Source organism: Lactuca serriola, chromosome 3 (assembly GCF_051521515.1).
Source record: "Lactuca serriola cultivar US96UC23 chromosome 3, Lser_US96UC23_V15, whole genome shotgun sequence".
NCBI lineage: Eukaryota > Viridiplantae > Streptophyta > Magnoliopsida > Asterales > Asteraceae > Lactuca > Lactuca serriola.
This window is the reverse complement of record NC_136410.1, coordinates 58,577,474-58,590,711: the sequence shown is the minus strand read 5'-3', so window position 1 is coordinate 58,590,711 and position 13,238 is coordinate 58,577,474. Positions and strand designations below refer to the sequence as shown.

The 13,238-nt window shown below is 36.2% G+C and overlaps 1 protein-coding gene across 1 annotated transcript; it reads left to right on the top strand.

The window, feature by feature from the left end:
• Positions 1 to 8,861: 8,861 nt before the first annotated feature.
• LOC145092375 (STOREKEEPER protein-like) lies at positions 8,862 to 10,355 on the top strand. Its single transcript, XM_079030304.1, has one exon. The coding sequence runs from the start codon at positions 8,936 to 8,938 to the stop codon at positions 10,139 to 10,141; it is 1,206 nt and encodes a 401-aa protein (XP_078886430.1). The 5' UTR covers positions 8,862 to 8,935; the 3' UTR covers positions 10,142 to 10,355.
• Positions 10,356 to 13,238: the final 2,883 nt, after the last annotated feature.

Sequence of the window (13,238 nt, the reverse complement as noted above, 5' to 3'; positions counted from 1 at the left end):
TTGCAGCAACTTTTGCTATCTCTAAACACTAAAGACATCTACAAGCCCAAATCATAACAGTCTTAATTCATACCTACTTCCAAAGTATGATTAACTGTAGAGGGTTTGAATAACCTAGTTATTCGGAAAGTCAAAACATGATAAGTGAAACACAAGAATAATCGAATCCAATATGGTCTCAGAAATTATGAATATAAATAAAACACCTTTTACTTATCACCATATTGATTACACATTATTCATTGCATAATGTTTAGATTTATCAACTTAACCCTTGAATTAAAATAATAGTTGTCTCATGCTCCAAGCATGCACACTATCTTTTCTAAACAATAATTATGTCATACTCCAAGTATGCACACTATGTTTGTCTACGATTCTTACTTTGTGAAATAGATCAATTAAACATGATTCCAATGATGCTCATTTCACAATCGCAAATTCTCATCGTAAATGTAAGAATTCCAAACTCCTGCCATTTACCAAAATCTGTTAGATTCTAAACTTATATGCATTGATCCTCTTATAATGACTACGCACAAAGTCACAAAGACTTGTCAACAAACATTATAGAGTATTCCAATGGAGATCAATTTCATGGAAACTAAGTCTCAAATTCAAAGTACATTCCTTTGAACATTCTTCTTGCGTTAAGTTTTTTAATCTTACACAGATTTAATGAATAACTTCCACCTATGAAACATTTCCATATTCCCATTCTGACCATCACTTCTGAATAAGAGTTGCCTTCTTTCAGAACATGTCAATATGGTCCTTTCCACAAATTTACATCATACATCCAGCTTTCCATGAGCAACTAATCTTTGGTAAACCTCAGTTTTTCCTCGACAATTGCTTAATCATTTTAGTCATATCCAATTCTAGACCTTTTCCCCTCTTAATGCCCTAGGCATTTGGAAAATTTAGAAAGGATAATTATCATAGCTCATGTAATCGATCCTATACATGAAGCATATCGGACACGATTCATGATGTCTCACATAAAGACATGATCCTAGACCAATCTTTAGCTATAATATTTTGTATTTTCCATGTTTTCATAATTCGACTATGAAGAGGGATGCCGTAATCATAATCGAATTTTGAGAACGCAATATATATAGAATTTCCTTATGTTGAACCATTACAACATAAAACTCATATATATATATATATATATATATATATATATATATATATATATCCTTGACTAAAGATGATTAAAATCTCAATCTAAGCTTCTAGAATTGAAATGAAGTATAATTTCCTCTCCCTTAATTATAGCAAAACAACTTTTCAAACTCTGTAGAGTCACAAATTGAGACTTTTGTTTTTCTATAATTAAGATTTAACATAATAATCATTCTCCCACTAACATTATAATTATTAGCATAACACTTATGCTCCCACTAGCTTTGACATGTATCCAAAAATCAATTGGACTTCTAGAAATCAATACTTTATTGACTTTCTTACCAAGGTTCAGATTTCTTATACGAGACGCTTTGATAAGACTTTATCAAAATCATACACCTTTCCTTAGACAACTCACATGTGTGTCTAAACAATTTTAGAACTATGAAAAGGGATGTCGTAATCATAGTCTCAATTGTTTAGACCCTTGCCATTTCTCACAAGTCCATGTTAGTGTGCCAGTTAACCACACACGCTTCACTAACGATTTTGAGAATGCAAATATCACAATTGATATCTACTTAAAATCTACTTAGTGAAAGCGTTTCCTCACCATCATTTTCATGAATCAGAGAGAAACCTTATGACATTTAGATTTTATGGTGTATGTGCTCCTATCCATGTGAATTTGTCAAAACCATAATCACAAGACAAGGTTAGTGACAAATCCAGACACATATGGACTGAACTTGTGCAATATTAACTTCCTACCACTTGGCAGCACATGTGACAACCCAAATTTTTTTTGCTTTTAAGGCCAGTCAATCAACTCAACTGAGTGTCAGACTCATTGGAAATGAGTTCTAGCCCGGTTAAAGGTCATTCTAAGGAGTTTTGAGCCTAATACATTTAAGGAATAAGTGTTAGAAATTACCTGCTAGAACCACAGTGTAGCAAATCGAACCTTAACCTCATCTAAATGAGTTCACGGCCACAAGACCATGAGGTTACGACCATAAACTCATGTGGTCGTAAACTCAAGAGCATTTATAAGGCAATTAGTCATTTATAGTCATTTCTCTCATTCCTTGGCCGATTTTCTTCATTCTGTCTCAACTATCATCCAAATTTCTTCCTAGATCTTCAAAAGATGTAAGTATTCTTCCTGGATTTGTTGATACATCTCTTAATCTAGCTACATACATTGATTTCATCCATGAAAATCATGTTTGTTTTGATCTTCAAGTTTCACTAAGAACACACACTAGTGTTCTTGGCCAAAACCAACCATTTCAAGCTTCTAGATCGTAAGTACTATTCCCTATACTTCATATCCATTTAGGACTTACGCTTAGAGACTTGAAACACACATTTTCCTAAGAACATCATGAGTTTACAGCCCAAGATCTTCCTTGGCCGTAAACTCAATGTTAGAGCATGTTTGAGCCCTAAAACCCTATAAGATGCAAAGCTAGTGACCTAGAACCTTTCCTCGATGATTGTAAGACCTTAAACTACCCTTGAGTTCACAATGACCATGAGTTTACGGCTGTAAACTCCTTTGGGCTGTAAACTCATCAAAAGCCTCAATGAAGGTGGTCTTTCTCATCCTAGTGTAGAACAAAAGTCCCTAAAGTTTCCCTAGATTTCAAACTAACACATATGCATGTTTGACCATTAGTTTACGGACGTAAAATCCCATGGGCCGTAAACCCATGGTAGTAAACTCATGTTGGTGTCATTCTACTCTCCTTTGATGAATCACATGTCATTCCAACACTTGGTCAAAGTGTTTCCTAGTCCTGGAAGGTGTTTCCTTTCATATAGTTGCTTATAAACACTATATTCATGCCAATATGTGTCATTATATGACATTTAGGACTTGTTGTCTCGAGACTTCATTCGTGGAACTTCTCATCCTTACACGCATACCCGTTTGAATCACCCACGTCAGGTGAGTTCATACCCCGTAATGAATCTTTTAACTGTTTTAAATACTTTTTAGGGGGGAATACAAGTTGAACACAATGATAATTGTGTCATTATTTGTTATAAACATCTTTCAAAATGTTGCTTATGTCTTCTATAAGTGGTCAAAACATTTCAAAAACTATTTTACAGTTATGTTGCTTTTTAGTTTAACAAAACTCTATTTTTAAAGTACAAGCATAGCTTGGTAGTAAAATGAGTCTTTACAATAACAGTTCAATTAGAATACTAGTAAACTATAATGGGTATAGTTTAGGGGTTCAGTGCATACTAGATACAATACACGATAATAGAGAGAACATACCATACACTAGTACATACTATTCATACATACTACATACTATACAACAGAACATACTAAGATACTATAACAAGAGAAGATACTAAAGTACTATAATAGAATGAACATACTAAGATGTTATAGCATGGAACACTTACAGGATCTAACTATACCAATGAATCACAAACGCATTGTGCTAAACAAAAGGTGATAGTTATATTGGGTATACATGATCATATAATTTTAATGTGGATGTTCACGACTTACAATTGATTGCAAAGGTCGCATTTGGTTCCCAGAATCTTTTGACAGGGAGAGTGTTTAGTATGGGATCTAGCCATCACATTATACCTTATTAATCAATTTAAGGCAATCAGTACAACAGTAGTTACTATATACAATACTACAGTACTTACATTTTACAAACGACAAACAGAACACTCGGGTCTAGTACATTCAGTAGAAAGGGACCATAATGCTAACCTTATGATTCCTCAATGTATACATCAAAGGATATATATTAATAGGATCCGATAGGTAATAGGATGTGTGCTTTCCGCTTCATTTCTTGTTCCTTGTTTGGTTGTGGGCTTAGAGAAGATTCACCCAGCCTATTATCCATTCGATCTTAGTCATATATATATATATATATATATGTTCCGTATACATTAAGTCATCATAAGGGGTACCATGTATGGGTCAAGTCATAGGACACTAATTTAATGCACAGTTTTCTAGTACAAAACATACCTTTCAAACAGAACTTTTGGTAAACATAACTAGAAACTTACCAGTAAAGGGTTTAATCCATTTTATTAAACCAGTGTAAACTTAAAGGACTTTAGGTGATTGACTCTATAGTACCTTAGTTTATACATCATGGTTATATATCATTAACACCCAACAGGAAGTTGGATGCGTGCTTTCCGCCCTATTTCCTGTTCCTTGTTTGGTTGTGGGCTTAGGGCAGATTCATCCAATCAATTATCTATTCGATATTAGATTATATATAGCCAGTATAAACTAAGTGATTATAGAAGTAATCACTGTGGTCACTATTTTATTATAAGAAATAAGGGTTTTCTTAAGGGATCTTTTCATTAAATACAAAGGAACTATTACAATTAACTCCATGAGTAACAAGTGAATACACCAGGGCTATATACAACAAGGACCTAACAAACAATGGGATGTGTGCTGTCCGCCTTACCTCTTGTTCCTTGTTTGGTTGTGGACTTAGGGCAGATGCGCACAATCAATTGTTTGTTTACTCTGAGTTTTATATAATTTGTATCCATTTAGTACTCATAGAAAGGATTGTGGAATCATTTTTATGTATCTTTCATCAAATTAGGAAATATAGGATTTTCTAGAGGAACAGGCGCACTTTTCTAAAAACAGAATGTATAACTTACTACATTTCAACTACATTTCTCAACAACTTTCTACAACTTACTTACATCACTAAAATCTTATGAACTCACCATGTAACATCCCAAAAATACAGGCCAAAAATTTCATTTTTAAATACGTCATTATAAAACCAACAGTGTAATAAAACATCTGTAATATTATGTCATGTCAAAACCAAAGTATAAATAATCAAACATGTTATCATAAAACAATATCAGAGTGTAATCCCAAAGATTTCATGTGCGGAAAACCATAGTGTGATGCGCTGCAATCAAGCCAGCTCCTTTCCTTTAAACACGAAGTACCTGAAACCAAAACTGAAAACCGTAAGCACGGAGCTTAGTGAGTTCCCCCGTCATACCACATACCATACAAGCACATAACATATATACTGCCGGGCAATTCTTGGGTGCCCGACCTACCCGGTACAGCTGTTCTGGGGTGCCGACCTATCCGTGTCAAGCCATTCTGGGGTGCTGACCTACCCGTGTCAAGCCATTCTGGGGTGCTGACCTACCCGTCGGTCCTAACAACCGACCCTCGGGGACTATTCCGCCCCTACTGCTACTATCACATATATCATAACATAAACATACTATCAGACATATCTGGGGTGTCTTAACTACCCTTCGGTCCTAACAACCGAACTTGGGGACTATTCCTCTCCTACTACCACTATCACATATAACACACCATGCCAGCATATAAACACATCATCTCATACTGTCAGACATATATGGGGTGTCTGGCCTACCCTTCGGTCCTAACAACCGAACTCTACTACTATCACATATAACATATCATGCCAGCATATAACATATCAGGTAGTAGCAAACATAGATGATATCACAAAGACAATCATCTAACATACAACTCCTACTGGTGGGCCAGCATTGTGGCCGTAGACCCACCGCTACTGGAAGGTAACTCACCTCATATTGCTGAAGTCCCGTAGATACAATCCCACACTTGCTGAAGTCCCGCAGACTCAACCCCAGCTGTTGGATAACAGATTCCCGAACTGTCAACACCAAAACAACACCCAATTAATAATTGGGTCCCAACACATAACCATAATACATACTTGGATAATTACTTCATTACCCCAGGCTTGGCTTATATAAGCCCAAGGCCCAATCCATAGGCCCAAAGCGAACTAGGAATCAAAGCCCAGCATATGGCCCAATTTTCCAAATTGGGCCCAGGCCTATATGTGGTCTTATTCTAAGGCCCAACATTATACAATCATTAAGACCCAACTATGGTCCATCTATGGCCCAATTTTCCAAATTGGGTCCAACCCCTTACATGGGACTTACCTTAGGCCCATTACATTATTTTAGTCCATATAATTTTTCTTGGATGACCCATTAATAATCCAATCATCAAGGCCCAATAGAAAGGCCCAATAATAAACCCAAGTGAAATTAGGGTTTCACATAAAATGATTATTAGGGTTAAGTTTTCTACTTAACCCATTAAGGACTTAATCCATTAAGTCCATTATTGCTTAGATTAATTTCCGCCAATGATTATCATTTAATATTCCAAGTTATTAATAAGTCCTGTGTCTCGATTAATTCCCCAAAATTAAGGTTTCATGGCATTAGGGTTTTCCAACTCAAATACTAGCCCATTATTAATTTGTTGGCCTTTATGACAATTAGAGCTTTATTGGGCCTAATAAGCCCACTAAAATCTTATTAAGCCCATATGGGTTTTATTGGTTCCATTAGAGTCCATTAAGCTTCATTGGGCCCATTAGAGCTATAACATCCCGAGTTCAGGAGTGCAAGTTCAGGGTTCAAAGTGTAAATATGAAAGGGCAACTCGGCGAGTAAGGTCGCGATTCTGGTCGCGTGTTAAGTGGCCAACTCGACGAGTCGGCGGCTGGACTCGGCGAGTTGGTGTTGTGTGGAGAAAACCCTAATTTCGGAGGATGAGCCCTATATAAAGGACATTATACCCTCTCCCCAACCTCTTTACCCTCTCTTGAAGTCCAGAAAACCCTAAGGCGCGCTTGTGAGTGATTTGAGAGCATTTGAACCTTGGAGAAGAGATTTTGGAAGAGATCTTGGAGAGTTAAGAGGCTTGGAGCAAGGGGCTTTGCAAGGATTCAGATTTCTCTTCTGTTGGAGCTTTTTTGAGGTATTATTTCGTTGCTTGGGTTGTTATTCAACTAGATTCATCATTTTGGAGTATTTAGAAAGAATAGCTTGTGATGTTTTGAGTTTGGAGGTTAGATCTGAGGTTGCTACCTCAGATCTGGAATGGAGAAGGTCTAGAGTGCATTAAAGCCCCTATTCTTGAGTGATTGGTGAAGTCATCTTGTCCCAAACCCTAACCCTAGAGTGTTATATGCCTAGATCTCTTTGGATTCACGTAAAGTTTGCCACTTTACGTGATGGATGGGTTGTAAAAGGGTAGATCTATGGTTTGGATCATCTGCATGGCCTGGAAAGCTTCTGTATGGGTTAAGATCTAGGGGTACTCAGTGAGTCACAAAGGTGTACTCGGCAAGTTTCTTGAAGACGGGCAGGAACTCGACGAGTTGGAAGAACAACTCAGCGATTGGTTGAAGATAGCCTTGGACTCAGCGAGTCTGGTCGTGAGGTCCTAACCTTCTTCTGGTTGAGCCGTGAATCGGTGAGTCAAGGGAGGACTCGGTGAGTTGAGTGCGAGGGGACTCAGGGTTGTTGGACTCGGCAAGTCTCGGGGTGACTTGACGAGTTGAGTCGCGGATTGGGGAAGTTCTGAGCATGGGGACTCGACGAGTCATTGGGTTGACTCGGCGAGTAGAGTCAGTCAGGAGGTTGACTTTGACTTTGACTTTGACTTTGACCAAGGGTTGACCAGTTGACTTCCAGGGGCATTTTGGTAATTGTTGACAATTGTTTTGAGTTCAGTGTTGGTGTTGGCTAGTGGTGGAGATCGTGTCACTGGTCGGAGCATCTCGGTCTTATCTTTTCAGTCGATAGTTGCGAGGTGAGTTATCCTCACTATATCGATAGGGTCTACAGCACCAAGGCCGGCCTTTTATCGGATTGTGATCCGGGTATCGTTGTTATGTTATTGCTTTGCTATGTTTGCATCCTGATAGTTAGGATGGTATATGTTAGAGACCTGGTTAAGGTCGGTATCCTGGTTAGGATGATGTTATGCTATGTGATCTGCTAGATCGGTTTGATTGGATGTGAATTGTTGTATGATTGAATGTTTATGTGCACATGGTTGTTGGACTGGGGTTGGGTTGAGGCGGGTCCTGCTTTGTGCTGTAGGCCAACATATCCAGTGCGGATCGGTTATCCCGAAGGCCCAGCGAGCGGTCCGGATAGGCTATAGGCCCCAAAAGGGCGGACCAGACGTGCCGAGGTTCGGAGAGTGGACCAGGCCGACTGAAGGCCCAGTGTGGGCGGACCAGTCATACTGTAGACTTAGAGAGTGGACCAGGTGGATTGAAGGCCTCTTCAAACCTTCGTATCTTCTTCATCCTATACTTTGTTTTTTCTATGATCTTTTGTAGTGTAAATTAGATTACTTATTTATTTATCATTTTACTTTAAAAAAATACTTAATGTTTACACTTTGATTTTATTTATTTAAATAAACTCATGTAATAAACGAGTTTTCGTATTTAGCTTTTTAATAAAATAAGAGAAATTAAATAGTTTCCTATCTTTTATGCCTACAAATATTCCTAACCACTAGTATTAATACAAGTGTCACAATTCTATATTTTTTTTAATAATCTCATTAAGAGTATATTAGGAATATATCAAATCAAATTAAATTGATTGATGATATATATCATAATATTAATGGGTACGAATATTTGTAAACATAAAATATAGCAGGCAATTTAATTTCTCATAAAATAGTGTTATTAAATATTATATTATGAAATAGCGTGAGAAACCTAAATGATAATTTGGTTATATTTTATAATTAATAGTTACTTTATTGTAACTCCAAATTCAAAAGAAATATTAAATTAATGATATTTGTCCAGGAGCCCATGAGCCCATATTTGAACCCTAACCCCTTCATTTACATGTTCCGACTCACGAAATCAAATCTCTGCTTGAGTTCTGACACCCCCACTTCAGACCCGATTAACAAATGGCTACCAAGCGTTCCATTCCTCTAGATGATCCTCCAGCTGCTTCCTCCGATGACGAAGAAACTGAGGATGAACAAGAACAGCATGTTATCACCCATAAAGCAAACGCAGAATCATTATCATCTGAAGAAGAAGAGGAAGAAGAATCGGACGAAGAAACCATTGGCGCTGTGAAAAATCCCTATGGAAAACCCACAATTCAAAACCCTAACTCAAAAACAGGGGAATCGTCATCTGAAGAAGAATCAGAATCCGATTCGGAGGAAGAAACGCCTACTCCCTTGAAAACTTCGATCGTAAAACGACAAACCCTACCCACTAAATCATCTTCTACCTTAGACTCCAATTCCGAATTGAGAACGCCTACCGCTTCAGATTTCGCAATCATACCTTCCAAAAAGATAAATGCTTTACCAGCCCCTGAGAAGATACCCATTTCAAAACGCCCTTCTTCTGAATCTGATGTGAAGGACAAAAAGAAAGTCAAACTCTCAAATGGGGATGCTGATGATGAAAAGAAGTCAGTAAATAAAAGGGTTTGGAGCGATGACGATGAAATTTTGTTACTGCAAGGATTTATTGATTATCAATCCATAAAAGGTTGTTCTCCCTTATCCGATATGGATGGATTTTATCAATTCACCATGGACTCGCTACCTGGAAATGCTACAAAGAGCCAATTGTATGAGAAAATTCGGAGATTGAAGAAGAAGTTCCGAGTCAACTCTGAAAAAGCGAGCAGTAATGGCGAAGATCCTGTATTTCCTAAGCCCCATGAACGCAAGCTGTTTGAGGTCTCAAAGAAGATATGGGGAATTAATGGATGCGAGAGTGTGAGTGCGAGTGCTGCTGCTGGTGGATCCAACCCAAAACCTAAAACCAAACCTGTGAAAGTTATTCCCAAAATCGAAGTGAAAGAGGAAGATGAAGATGATAAAACAACGATCGCTAAAGTTGAAGATTTTGAGACATTGTATCCATATTGGAACGTTGCATTAAACTCAGAATGTTCATCATCTTTCAGATTTCCTACAGGTGTTGTGGCTTTAATCAAGGAAAATTTGAGTTTGATTGGGGAAGCAAAAGCAAAAGAAATGAATGAGAAATGGGAGGCAGTTTTTGAGAATGAAGCTGTGTTAAGAAGGAGGAGAATCGCATTGCTAAGTAGCGTAAATGATGTGGAAACAACATCTTTAGGTAAATGAGTTACCTTTTTATGAAACTTGTGCTCTATTGGTGTAATTTTGTGGGGTTAAATATGTTTAATTTTTGTTATCATCTGTGGCTTTGTTGAGCACTATGAATTGGCTATTAATATTAAGGCAAATTATAAAGAATACCAATGTCTTTTGCTCTTGCAATCGATATGCAAATTGTACTTTGTTTTTTATTCATAATAGAAATGTAATTTGCTCTTCATTTTTTATCCATAACAACTTGATTATATATTTCACAGATAATAGAAACGAAACTACATTGCTATTGCTACAATGGGTAAAAGATTATAAGTATATTGTCATAATGTATTATGTAACTACATAGCTATTGTGAGTTAAAATATAAGATGAAATTATAACATTTTTACATGTTTTGAATGCAAAATGTTCTCGAAGGTGAGATGAAGAAAATCAAGAAGATAAGGGGTAAATTGGTCATTTCTGATCCACCGTGTGATTTTAATGACACCGAAATCAAGTTCGACAAATTTGATTATGCTTCTTTGTAATATTTTTTATTTTGTCCAAGATTTGTAGGGAGGTTGGGTTTAAGAATAATTGATGCAAATGCTAATGATTAGGAGAGGAAAATTGGTTTTAACAATGGTTATTTGAAACATGTTGGACCTAATGTCCTTCTAAGCTAGTTAAGAATCATGGATATGTTGACAATTTGATCTGGAGCCATTTAAATGGAGGCTGTCGTTAAAAAAAACCCAGATTAGTTTAACAAAAAGCTACGATGATAAAAATAATCTCCAATGGAAAGGACCCAGATCAGAAAAAAGCTATAAATCTCCAGTAATCATCAATTTCAAAAACATAATTTGATAACATCTTCAAGGTAAGTGCATCCGGCGCCCATAGATTCCCATTTCCCCGACTCTTCAAGGTTTAACCAATCTTCAATAACCCAGAAAAAAGGTAAAAGATTTGCAAAGTGAAATCCAAATGTAAACGAAAAGGCAGTAGTGCAAGGGGTATGCAAAAAAACCGAAAAACCGAACCAATCTTAAACCTAAAAAACTGGATATTAGTTATCATGTTTTCTTGTATTTTGATTATATAACTATAAATGTTATTTGAACTTCATTATGTTTTTTTAAACTCTTGGACTTACCAGTTTTCAAAGAGAAATAGCTCGAACGGAGTTTGTAGTTTTGATTGAATTTAGTTTTTTATATTTAGCGGGTACCCATGAACCGAACCGTGGTTGTCCGTCTTCATACGGTTTGGTTCAGTTCGGTTTTTTTGTGAATTCGGTTCTGCTTAGATTGCATTTAGATTAGTGCAGATGAGGTACCTACCTTGTGCTCACGGTTTATAATTTTTTTACTATCCAAATCGGACTGCCCTATCAACACCTCTAGGAGTGGTGGATCTATAAGGGCGTCAGTTAGTGTATTCGAATGCAGATTGAATCATGCTTCTCCTACTTCCTCCTAAACCTTGCATAAGCAAAAGTTTTGTTCAAATGCTTGAATCAATGGAGTAGATTTATGGTTGATTAAGGTTAAATGGCATGCAAACCGTGTTGAAAGGAAATGGCTTAACATCTACAATGATTAACGACATCTTGGAGATATCTTAAATGGAGGCATTTCTTGATCCGACGTCACTGGTGACATCCAAAGAGACAAATGTCTCTGCAAGAAAAGAGGTGGAAGGGTGTGCATCATCATTTTCGGAGAGGGTGTTAGTGAAAGGAAGAAGGAATGAGGAGTGTGTTGGTGAAAGGAAGAAGGAATGATGAGGGTTGTTGGTGAGGTCGAGAGAAAGAGGTGTGAATATTCTTAAGAGTTTTATAAAAAACAATAAAACTTGACAAGTTTGACAATATAAATAAAGAAGGGTAAGTTACTATTTTTTTTAATAGAGTTAGTCAAAAGAACTAACAATGCAAGATTCTCAAACTACAAGGACACGTTTTTCTATAGTCATCCTTAAAAGGATACTATTTTTTAACCACAAAGACCATACTTTTTGTAAACCATTGTAAACCATAGGGACAAATCTTGAAATTTTCTCTTAAATAAAATAAAAACATTATATGCATAAATTTTAAAAATATCAAGCAACTAAAATTAAAAAATACTGAACATTAAAAAAATAATCATAAAATTACATAAAAAAGTTTCATAAAAAAAACATTATTTAAAGATATAACTAGTTTTCTTTTTATATTCTTTTGGTATCAATGCTCAGCTAAGTCTTCTCGAAGATATTGACATATTTCGGTATTTTGAATTTCAGCTACCCTTGTTAAAATTTCAACTGCACCGGAATGAATTGTTGATCCGGGTTAATTATGTCGTTTTCATCGTACGTGCAAATCGTTTTACCTTCATATTTAATAATCATATTATACATTATAATACATGCATACATTATTGTTTGTAATCTTTCGTTATTTCAGAGCCGTACAATGTGTTTCACTATATGTCATTTCTACTTGAGGACTCGAAATGTCCACTCTATTTCCTTTTTATTTTATATTATTTTATTTGTGAACATCTTTGCTTTTTCAGTTTGAGGTACCGCATATGTCTTCATAAAGATGGAGTAATATAGTTATATCTCATCACAAATGTAGTAACCATGTTTGTAGTCATGCCCATTCACAATGAAGGACATATCAGGTGCTTTCATAGTCCATATATTGTTGAAAATAGGGAACTGACTAAAAATATTACAGTCATTGTTAGACCATGTAACCCCCAAAGAAAGCACGTCACATTCACAACTATTGCGATGCATCAACTTCCAATATCATAGTTGGCTCACCTATATCACCTCGAATATATTTAGTGTGCCATGCATTTAGACATTTTTTTTTTCATGCCCAATGCATACAATCAAGACTATCGATCATTCTTAGTAATCAATGTCTCTCTTCATATGCCAAATACAATTGATAAATATCATGTGCGGTAGGTTTACGAAAATATTGTTTGTGAAAAAACTCATAAACACATGCACAACCACACATTTATGTATAACACTAAAGCTTATTATGCCTCTAGCATCTGGTTTTTGCATAAAATATTCATATCGTGCCTCTAAATCATTAATAATACGTAAAAAT

Excerpts from the sequence above, each read along its gene's own strand:
- LOC145092375 (XM_079030304.1), top strand. The coding sequence starts at position 8,936 with ATGGCTACCAAGCGTTCCATTCCTCTAGATGATCCTCCAGCTGCTTCC.